Source organism: Henckelia pumila, chromosome 2, assembly GCF_033568475.1.
Source record: "Henckelia pumila isolate YLH828 chromosome 2, ASM3356847v2, whole genome shotgun sequence".
Lineage (NCBI taxonomy): Eukaryota > Viridiplantae > Streptophyta > Magnoliopsida > Lamiales > Gesneriaceae > Henckelia > Henckelia pumila.
The window spans coordinates 104,942,894-104,954,474 of NC_133121.1; the positions used below are offsets into that span (position 1 = coordinate 104,942,894).

At 28.9% G+C, this 11,581-nt stretch overlaps 1 protein-coding gene across 1 annotated transcript; it reads right to left on the reverse strand.

Annotated features, from left to right (window-relative positions):
* Nucleotides 1–9,315: 9,315 nt before the first annotated feature.
* On the reverse strand, nt 9,316–9,819 carry LOC140885497 (stamen-specific protein FIL1). The gene is made up of 2 exons (XM_073292482.1): nt 9,537–9,819; nt 9,316–9,413 (listed from the first exon to the last, which is right to left on the reverse strand). The coding sequence occupies exons 1-2, from the start codon at nt 9,817–9,819 to the stop codon at nt 9,406–9,408; spliced, it is 291 nt and encodes a 96-aa protein (XP_073148583.1). The 3' UTR covers nt 9,316–9,405.
* Nucleotides 9,820–11,581: the final 1,762 nt, after the last annotated feature.

Below are 11,581 nucleotides of genomic sequence, written 5' to 3' on the forward strand. Positions count from 1 at the left end.
AAAATTAAAAATAGAAATAGAAGAAACAAAATTTGTAATACCCATTATATATCAAATAGAATCAGGAATGGACATTATAATAGAAAATAATTTTTTAAGAGAATATCTTCCCTTTTCACAATTTGAAAATTACATAACTTTAAACAAAGGATCATCAATGATTTATATTTCTAAAATACGAACAGCATTTCGTGTAGGAAATGAAGGATTTACAAAGAATTTTCATAAACGAAATACAAATCCAATAGAACTAAAAATAGAAAATATTTTACCAATTAATCATGAAAAATAAATCATGAAAAAATTTCATGATATTTGTTCTGAAAATTCTCAGGACAAAATTAAGAAAAGAAAATAATTCATTGCTTCAATAAAACTTAAAGACCCTAATATCACAATCCGTGAAGCACCAAGAAGATGCAACATGGATGATGTAAAAATATTCGAAAAAGAGGTTCAAAAATTACTAAAACTTAAGATAATCATCCCAAGCAAGAGTCCACAGTCTTCACCAGCCTTTTATGTCAGTAAGAAAGACACTGATAAGAAAAAAATGGTAATTGATTGTCGAAAAATGAATAATGCAACAATTATGGATGTATATTATATCCCAAACAAGAATGATTTACTATCTTATATAGGAGGAATGAAATATTTCTCCAGTTTAGATTGTAAATCAGGATTCTGGCAAATTCAACTAGAATCACAAACACAATTACTTACATCATTCAGTAGTCCAAAATGACAGTATCAATGGACTGTATTACCTTTCGGACTTAAACAAGCACCAGATATCTTTCAAAGATATATGGATGAATCTTTTAAATCATATGTAAATTTTTGTTGTGTTTATATAGATGACATATTAATTTATTCAAAAACACTAGATCAACATTATAAAGACCTCATGACAGTATTAGATATTTGTCATAAAGATGGAATTATACTTTCTGAAAAGAAAGCACAATTGTTTAAAACAAACATAAATTATTTAGGATTACAAATAGAATATGGAAAACATTGTTTACAACAACATATAATTAAGAAAATTCACAATTTTCCTAGTGAAATCAAGGATAAAGATCAATTAAGAAGATTTTTAGGATTATTAACTTATTCTGGAAATTACATTAAGAAACTTGCAGAATCAGAAAACCTCTTCAGGTAAAACTTAAACAAGACTACAAGTGGGAATGGTCTAAAGAAGATACTAATTATATAGATACTATTAAAAAATAATAATTAGTAATCTTCCTGAGTTATATTTTCCTTCCAATAAAGATATAATAATAATTGAAACAGAAGCTTCAGATGAATATTGGGGAGCAAGTTTAAAAGCTTATACAAGAGAAAAAAATTTAGAAGAACTTACTAAAACAGCTACTAGAAATAATGAAGAATTATGCAATTATACGTCAGGAACTTTTCAAGGTGCACAATTAAATTATCATTCAAATAAAAAAGAATTATTAGCTTTAATATTCACAATTAGGACTTATGAAATTTATCTTATTCCTAAACCATTTTTAGTAAGAACAGATAATATGAATTTAACATATTTCAAGACAAGAAAAATATCAAGAAATGCAGGGAGAAATGCAGCAAGGCTAATTAGATGGCAATTGGAATTGAACCATTATCAGTTCGAGATCCAACATGTCAAAGGAACGGATAATTCATTACCCGACGCATTAACCAGAGAACTTCATCCAAATTATACTATCCGTAGTAACGGAATAACAAAAGAGATCCTAAGTGATCCAGAAAATGACCACGAGTCATCCGAACATGTCTTAGAAAGCATGGGGAATATAAATTGATGAAATGAGATTTATATTCAGAGACATGAATTATTTTATGACTTTCAGTCATCCGAACATGCCTCAGAAAGTATGGAAAATATAAATTGATGAAAATGAGATTTATATTCAGAAACATGAATTACTCTATGAGTAAAGACAATCAATCTCATTTATGAAGATTGATTCAATTCTTGCAAAAGAATTTCATAAATGCAATGATACACATAATAAAACTATCCGAGTTACTCACGAAAAAGAGTTAAATTTCTAACCATTTATATATATATATATATATATATATATATATATGTTTTATTGTGCAGGATGGAACAATTAAATCAATTAGAAGAACAATTGATTGACATAGATGAAGAAATTCAGATTCTTCAACAAAGAAAAAAAAGAATATAAAAGAAAAAATTCAGAGGATTAAAGAAAAGATGGCAACATCATCATCATCATCCTCACCAAAAACTCCAATCAAGTTAGCAACTCCATTTAACAAAATAATGGAGATGAATGAAAAACAGTCAGTGATCACAACCAACACTGATAACCAAGAAAAATAAAAGAAGAAAGAACCGGTGGTCACAGCCAACACCGAGAAAAATGAAAAAAAAAAAACAAAAGAACCTTGAAGCAAGGGAAAGAAAGATGGTCAATTTGCGAGCACAAAAACCAATTTTTGAAAAAACAATTTTTTCAGAAAAACTCAAGACTAAATTCTTTGAAACACTAAACTATTTAAGAATAGCCAAACCATCTGCAGAATCTTGGCTACAAACTTGTGACACACATAGCATATCAAGAGCAAGAACACTACAAGGTGCTCCAGCGCATGAAGTCGCAAGATTATTTTCAAATAGATTATTAAGTGGATTGGAAGTCAGTCCCAACAATCAAGAAATAGAACTATTTCCATATCAGTTGAGAAATAGTATCATCCAGTTCAAGAAAGCAGTCTTTAAGGACGATCCAGTATTAACATTGAATATTCAATCAACCCTTCCAGATTGGGATGATAACAAATTCTATCAACCAATGATATATATTCAATATCGAAAACAAAAAAAACAAGTTCTTATTCGAATGATCAAATGAAGAGAAACCAGTAATGGATATCTCAACACTTCCTGAGATAAGAATAAAGACATTGATTGACATGATTTCAAAGACAGGAAAGATTGATGGAAACTCAAAGGTTAAAATAAATTTTGCAACCAGTAAAATTTTATTAACCACTTGACACAAGAAGACAATCTAAAAGAAAGAACAAGCCATGTTAGCTCAATTCAAAGCTCCAATCTATGAAGCAAGAATTGACATGACCCGAGAAACCCAACAAATGCTATGTCAAAGACTAAGAACAATGATTTTCACTCACAAATGTGGACATTGCCAAACCATTCAGACAGAAGAAGCAGCTGTCAAATAAGACAAACCAATAAAGAAATGGTCTGAATGTACTAGTGATTCAGAAAGTGACACAATGTAAAAACAAATGAAATCGTGGACCACACCACATGTTAAAGGCATCCACTCAGATGCAAAATGAGCTGTTTTCCATTATGTAGTGTCGGGTGGTCCCCCTCTTTTCTTTTATTATGTATGCGTTTCTCCACGCCTATAAAAAAAGATGTTTTGTGCTGTAAATAGGAGGAAGCGAAGTTTGAGTATCTCTCTCTTCTTAAGTTTCTTACAATCTGGTTCATACAAGACGCATGAAAACTATCAGAAACTAAGAAACATAAAATCAGAAACAAAAATAAGTCTTATGGCTAATAACTAAACAAACAGGGCGTAAGGAGGATAAGGTTGGAAACCAACCATTAAAGATTCATGGTTAGAGTAAACCTGGAGATCCATAGAGCAAGTACCAGTTGATCAAGTGATCGTTAAGGGAAAGCAAGGATTTGGCCTCTGCTCAAAACCAAGATTCATTCAAACAAGGTATTCAAACAAGGTAACCTTCCTAAATCTCCTGCAGCCCTTAATTCAAAGAAATATTCAAAATACGTTAATCATGTCATCATCCTTCATAAGAAATGGAAGATTGATAATACAAAACTGGTTTGAAATAGAAGATGATCATGAATATGATACATTTCATGAATATCGTTTAAATACTTCTAATTTAACCACATTCGAATCAATTTATCAACTAAAAGTTGTAATTATAACCCATGAATGGAACCAAACTAATCTGAAAACATTTATCTGTTATAAATGAATCAGATCTGTAAAGCCATGAATGAGAAAATTCATAAGAATTTGAAGAATTCCGCAACCTGGTATCAGAGCGGTTAATTAAAGCAGATTATTAATGCCTGGATTAACTTTAGATATTGAGATTAAAAATTTATTTGATAAAATAATCTTACTAAAATATTTACGTCAAATAGATCAATTATGGAATAAAATAAAAGATCTCCAAACTTTTTATTTCAAAAATCATAAAAAAGAACATTTTTCAAGCAACTGGAAAATGATAATTCAAATTTCTGAAAACGATGAAATTAAAGACATAACAATATGTTATGAATAAGAACAAACTTTGTTATCGAAATCCGATCAACGAAAACAAAATAATAAAAGTAACAATTTTTACTAAATGGAAAATGTATGAAAATACGAAAATGAATATCTTTAATTATTATTCTCAAAATATAAATTTTGATATAAAAAATTGTGAAAACAATTTGAAACATCTTAAAAATTGTCAATCTTAAATTAATAGTTTCGAAGATTTTCATAATTTATTAGAACAGATAAATTCAACAAAAATACTTTTAATAGCCTTAAGAAAATTAAGAAGTTCTATCATCTGTTAAAATGACAGAAGTAACAATTCCAAATCATAATAGTCAGATTGATGAATCTGAAGAGAACCAAGAGTATAATTTGAATATTATATTTAATCAGAATAAGTTTGCTGAGATACAAAAAACAGGGTTTTTTAATTCAAAAACAAATCTAATAGACCAAAAGAACGATCTTGTAAAATAAATAACGAATCAAGGTCTAATACTCTGAAGTTATTAACAACTCAAGATATTGATACCATCATGGCAAAAGCCAGTGAAAAAAAACGATTTGAACTGAAATATGTTCACATTGGAGGAATCGAAATAATAGTATCAGCTCACTACCGAGAATGAATAGATACACCAATTGAAATCACAGTTCGTGACAAAAGGATACGTAATTTTGAGGATTCTATCCTTGGAAAAATTGAAGGAAACTTATGTTACAAAAAGATGAAATTTTGTATTTATCCACAATACAATATATCTCTTTTTGATAAAAACATAAATTACATTTCAACATTAGATTATTACTTTTATAGAAATAATCTTATGTTAACAGGAAACCATCCGATCAATATAAACTATGTTGTCGGTTTAGCAATAAGTAATAATTCTCAAACAGGAATAATTTCAACAAAACCAACTATTTTTGTTGAAAGAATGTTTGAAAATATTACAAGAATTGAACACCCTCGAAAAGCATTTATTGAAGAAATAAATCCCTTTAAAAGATGGAGTTCAGATGACCTCCAAATCACAAAACAGTCTGTACCAAGAAGATCATTATCATTTGCTAGAAATGATGAAGATATTCTTGAAAAGATTGGAACCATGAATCAAAATATTCTTAAAATTAAACAAGCTAATTATTAATAAATCAACTTCATCGCAATGACGTCCTTAATAAAACTAGAAAAAGATCTAGGAGATTTAGAAAATAATATCAATAAGATCAATTTATCAATACAATAATTAGAGAAGAATTTCAAAGAATATATTGATTTAGCAACGACTAGATTAATAATTGAACAAGAAAGACATAGTAATGAAATATTAAACTATCTTAAGGAAGTTCTTCCAATAGATAAAGAAAAAAGGAAAATGGAAGAAAAACCACCATTCAAAATTGAATCATGGTATAGAAATCCCCTTAGTTATGACAAACATAAGTATGGAGATGTTTAGTGAAACAGACTCATCTGAATCTGAACAAATAGGAGTAAATACAGAAGAATTATATCATTCACATCAGGAATCAGAACAATACAGAGATATGGATATTTCAGAATCAGAGTCTGAAGATGATTCTACCACAATTAAATCTACGAACAAATGTAGAAGGTAGTGGTGGAAGAGATGATGAAGAATTTAAATACAATAGAGACCAATACTCTGGATCTTATAAAAATGTTAGAGACATTCTTAGAGAATCAAAAACATCAGGATTTGTGAAACAAAATACTTTAGATTTAGGTTGTTCAACAACTAAAGAAAGAAAATCAAAGATAGATCATTGAACAAATGAACTATCAGTACAAATTCAATTAACACCATTATTAGACAAAAGTGAGAATATTCAAGTTTTAACTCATGGGATGATAAAAATTACATTGGTAGGATCAGTAAGAACTTGGGCTGAAAACCTAGTAATTACTAATCTACCACAAGGAATGACAGGACATCGATATTTCGAACTATTTGTTGATGCCTTGTACCAAGAATTTTTAGGAGTTTCTAATAATGATGCTAATCTGGTAGCTAAGAACATAGAACAAAATAGAGCAATTTTTATTCTAGATAATATTAAACTATGCAATTTATGTTATCTAGAAGAATTTATATGTGATTATGAAACAAACTATTATCAGTTAATAGATGCTGATAAAAAAGAACATTATAAATTAAGTATTTTTAATAAAATACCTAATATACCAATAAATAATAAAGATGAATTCTTAACTAGCTCTTATGCCAAAACACTAGGAGGAGCTATTAAATTCATTAAAGATGTTATAACAAAGAAATGTCATGAAGTAACATTAAATAAAAGAATATCCAGATCTTACAAACAAAACAATAAACTTTGTTGTGACAAAATGAAATTCACAGTAAAGGAATACGGTTGCAAAACAAACATGTCACACAAACATTTAAAACGACAAAAATAAAATAAATTTAATAAACCTTATAAATATTTTAATAGAAAATTTATTCCTTATAAGAAAAAGAAATTTAAAAAGAATTTCTTCAGAAAACCTTATAAAAAAAATTTTTATAAAAAATTTGATAACAAAAAACCACCTTGCTCAAAGGGTAAAGGAAAGAATTGCACATGTTGGTTGTGCAACGAAGAAGGACATTATGCGAATGATGTCCAAAACGAAACGAAAAGAAAAATAAAGTTAAACTTCTTGAAGAAATATATACTATTGGATTCTATCCAATAGAAACAATTGAATTTTCATCCGACGATGAAAATATTTATTATCTTGATGAATCAAGTGAATCAGATATCTGATTCCACATTTGATAATTCAAGAAATAAAAATGATTAAAATAACAACAAAGACATTTTTGAAAAATGCAACTCTGGGTACTAAACTCAAACTTTTGTTTGGCTTGGGTACCTATTTCCAAGTTGTCCTATTTTATAAATGACATATAGATTTGAAATGGTAGTATTTTTTAAAACCAGAAACCGTAAAATGACATTTCCTTGGCGATGGTCCCTCCAAGCCTATGGTTAAATAAATTATTGGTGATCTCGACACCAAACGAACAACAACTGCTTATAATAAGGTGTCATGGCTACGAAATACTTATTATTCAACTGATTTCATAAACAATTACTAAACTAATCACCACTCACTGCATAAATCTCGAATCACCAGAAAAATAAGACTCGCACCGAGAATATCCATATATTGATTGATCACAAAAAGTCGTGTGAAACGATTTCACGTGTCAATTTTATGAGACGAATCTCGCGAATTATTTTTTATTATAAATATGATAAAAAATAAAAATCCGTGTTACTATCTTACAAAGAATTACTTCTAATTCATTAATCAACGTAGAAAATCACTATCACTATTTTTTAAAACAAAAATAAAAAATAAAAAATAAAAATCTATTCTGAAAGCGTCGGCAGATTTTAGTGTGGGTGGATGTAGCGTAGAGGTGTTGGTCTGATGATGTTACGTAATGGTAAAAACTGACCCATAGGCCCCCACGCATCTTTCATTTAAATTCAATTAGAGGGTCACACTTGCTGCTTCCACCTGCACCTAAATTTCACTCTATCTATAGTAAAAATATTTTGCAATTGTGTGAGTAAAATTATTTATTGGAGAGTTCGATTCCCTCTATCAGCATTTTTTTGGACGAGTCTGTCGCACATGAATTATCTAGTACGATTTATTCGACTAACGCAATTTACGGAATATTGCGTTAGTGTGGATTTATCCAGTGAACCTCGAAAAATAGCAACAGCAGGTTTCAACGTTATAAATAAAGGAAAGTAAAATTATTTAAAGGACCCAATTGGGATTCATTTCACATTGTATCTCAACGATGTTATTCTCAGTGTATTGTTGTTGATGTTCGATTATGAATATCTTAGTTTACCATTTCTTTACTTTTGGCTTTTGCACTTGCACGTGTATCGTATGTGATTTTAATTTAATGTTGAATTACATTACAGATTCAGAAATATATTATATTTTTTTGTTCTGGAAAAAATATATAATATGTTTTTTTGAAAAACAGGGAAGAGTCAATTGGCACCCTCACCTACTGGGCCCAATGGTCCTGCAAACCTAACTTAAGTTGAATTGGACCAACTCTATTTTCTGTGCATAGCCATATCATTGAGGAGGCCCAACTAATAATAAACCGGAGTCGTTTCTCATTAATAATAATACTATAGTCTCGTTTATAATATCTTTTACTAAGATCTGCTTTCATCAATTTTTGCACAAATCAAAATGATTCAATTAATTCTATGAATTCAATTCTTCACGACTTCAAAATAACTCTTGTAATCTATTGAGTATATTTTATAACTTTTAAAAAAAATTACACCTCATAAACCAAATAAACATATATATGTTTATATCATAAAATTAAATCATTCCAGTTGGATTAAAAATATCATTAATTCCCTATTCAAAATTATACGAACGAAATGAAAAACAAAAGACTTAATGTATACTTATACACACACATGCATCAAATTTCAAATCTTCGTTAATTACTATTTATTAAAAAGATAAGTGATACATAAAAGGCGGTGTTAATTGTCGCAATATTGTATTATTATCATTATGGCAAAAGCTGCATTAGTAAATTCGTTGGAGCCAAAAATAAATCCTGCCTCAAGCTAGCGGACAAATAAATAAATCTAAAGCCCAATTGATACTGCCACCTACGCTATTTTTAACTTTATTTTTCTTGTCTGAAATTGTGCGACAATAATTGATATCATGGTCCATGTGAAAACAGTGATAACCTTTTACTGGGGAATATATAAATAATATCCATGCATGCACTTTATAAAAAGAAATGATTTCAGTCGCAATTATAATAAGACACTGCAAAACAATGTTATTGGAATATAAAGCATATTTATTATTGACCAATTGCTCAAATATTTTTTTTTTGTTCTGAAACAGATTACAACAAAATGCTAAATTGTAAACTAGAATTCAGAGAGCAGACATCGAATCCAAAAACATTATTCAATATTTCCCATCATTACTGGGAACCAGCATTGCATGCATGCATATGCGTCCATCTCAGTTCGCTGCAATCAGAAATAAAAAATCTCATAAGCACTTATTTTTAGAGGTTGCAAACGTTTATTGAATTATATTATTAGAAAAATTTTAATGTGTATGCATGTAAGGGGCGGGGAGAAGAAACTGACCGCCGCAGGTGAGGGGAGGGAGGTTGCATTGGGCTGGGATGCGGGAGGCGATCCGGATAGTGTTGCAGAGACAGTCGTGCTCGATGGTCTGGAGGGCGTTGCAGCAGTCGGGGCTGGGGGTGGCGGTGGCGGCGGCTCCTGGCATGACGAAGGGTGCGCAAACATTGAGGGTGGAGAGGGAGGAAGAGCAAGTTTGTGCTAGTGATTGTGGCATCAGCTGGCTTTGAGCCACCAACACTATGACTAGTACAAGAGATATTGAAACAGACTTCATTGCTGCCATTTATAATGATTTTTTTTAAAAAAAGTATTTGATTTGATTTGCTTTCGGATGATGATGATGGTTAAGGGTTTGATTTCACTTGTATTTATAGTAGATGGATGAATGTGTTGCCAAGATTCATGGTCCACAGTTGCATGAGTCACCTAATGGAGAATGCAGTTTGGAGTTGTGAAATGTGTGTGTTGGCTCCATTCTCAATTTTTCAAGATTAATTGATATATATATATATAGGTAATATAGTTAAAATGGTCCGGTAAATTTGCTCATTTTGTGTTTTGGTCATGTAAGTATTTAATTTTGGGTTTTGGTCCTATAAGTTATGTTATAATTGGTTTTTATATTTATATAGCTATTTAGTTTTCAAAAACTACGATAAATATGTTTTTTCTATTTATATAAATTTTTTAGGTTTTTATAATTTAAAATATATTGTTAATTATATGATATTATATAAACAATTTTTTGATTTAATGGTCCGGTTAAAACGGGTCAATCATTTGGACCGTTTTTTAAAGTTAAATTGTTTGATCACCGATCCGGTTATAAAAACATTGTTTAAATAAAAAAAGATTAAAAACCAAAACATACCTAAATTTACAGGACTAAAACCCAAAATTGAATACTTATAGAACCAAATTACAAAACAAGTAAACTTACAGACATAATTTTTTTTATGATATTTTTGTAATTTCAAATACACTTTGTAATCCAATGTGTAAATCACATTGTACATGTAACATGATTCAATTCAAAATGCGAAACTGAAACCAAACCATTTTATAGGGGTTTTATTTCATGCATTTTGATTACGGTTTGAACCGGATATTCTGATTAAAACTTATTCCTTTAAATTATAAAGCTCGTGGGAGAAAAAAAAAATCAAAGTGACTCGTGAGCTAATATAATCTAATTAACTTAATTATCTAGCAATAATACTACGAAATTTTATTAATATTAAAAAAAAATTAAAATACATTTATGGATTAAATTTAATCCGTATGATTTAATCAGTTTAAATTATATAAATTAAATTGTTCGTGTACATATATTATGATCAGGGACGTAACCAGGATTTTGCGGTAGGGAGGGCTAATTTTACAAGAAAAAAATATGAATAAAACTCATAGGGTCAATATACATATTAGATTTATGTTAATATTTTATTATTCATATATCTTTCAACTTGTTTATGATTTTAAAAAAAATTGAATATCAATCATGCTAGTAATGAATGACACAAAATTTTAATATATCAATATCCTTATAAATATTTTCTATATTCAACAGTGAATGTATTTCAATAATTAAATTATATTTTATAAAAAAATTTGAAGGGTTAATGAATCAAAAAAATTTCTCTTTAAAATAAGTTGAATAATTGTTGTATATTTTATAAAGTATAATTTTTAAATGTGATACTGTACATAATTATAGATTTACTTTGAATTTATGATGTTATTTTGTACTCAATAGAATATAATGTTCAATATATTGAATGTTCCATGAAATGGTCTATATAAACACAAAATATAGAAGCCTAAATAACTTAAATAAAACTCATATATATCAATAAATTAAAAAATCCAATCAATTGCAAATAATAATTAATATATATAATTAACTCAATAAATAAATATATATATATATATATATACACTAACTATATGGGCAGCCCAGTCTAGCCCCCTATATAGTTCCGTCCCTGATTATGATACTGAAAATTTAAGATTGCAAGACGACTATTGTTCTGAATTCCATCTCC

What these genes read in the sequence shown, in the direction of transcription:
- LOC140885497 (XM_073292482.1), bottom strand. Translation starts at nt 9,819, where the DNA reads ATGGCAGCAATGAAGTCTGTTTCAATATCTCTTGTACTAGTCATAGTG.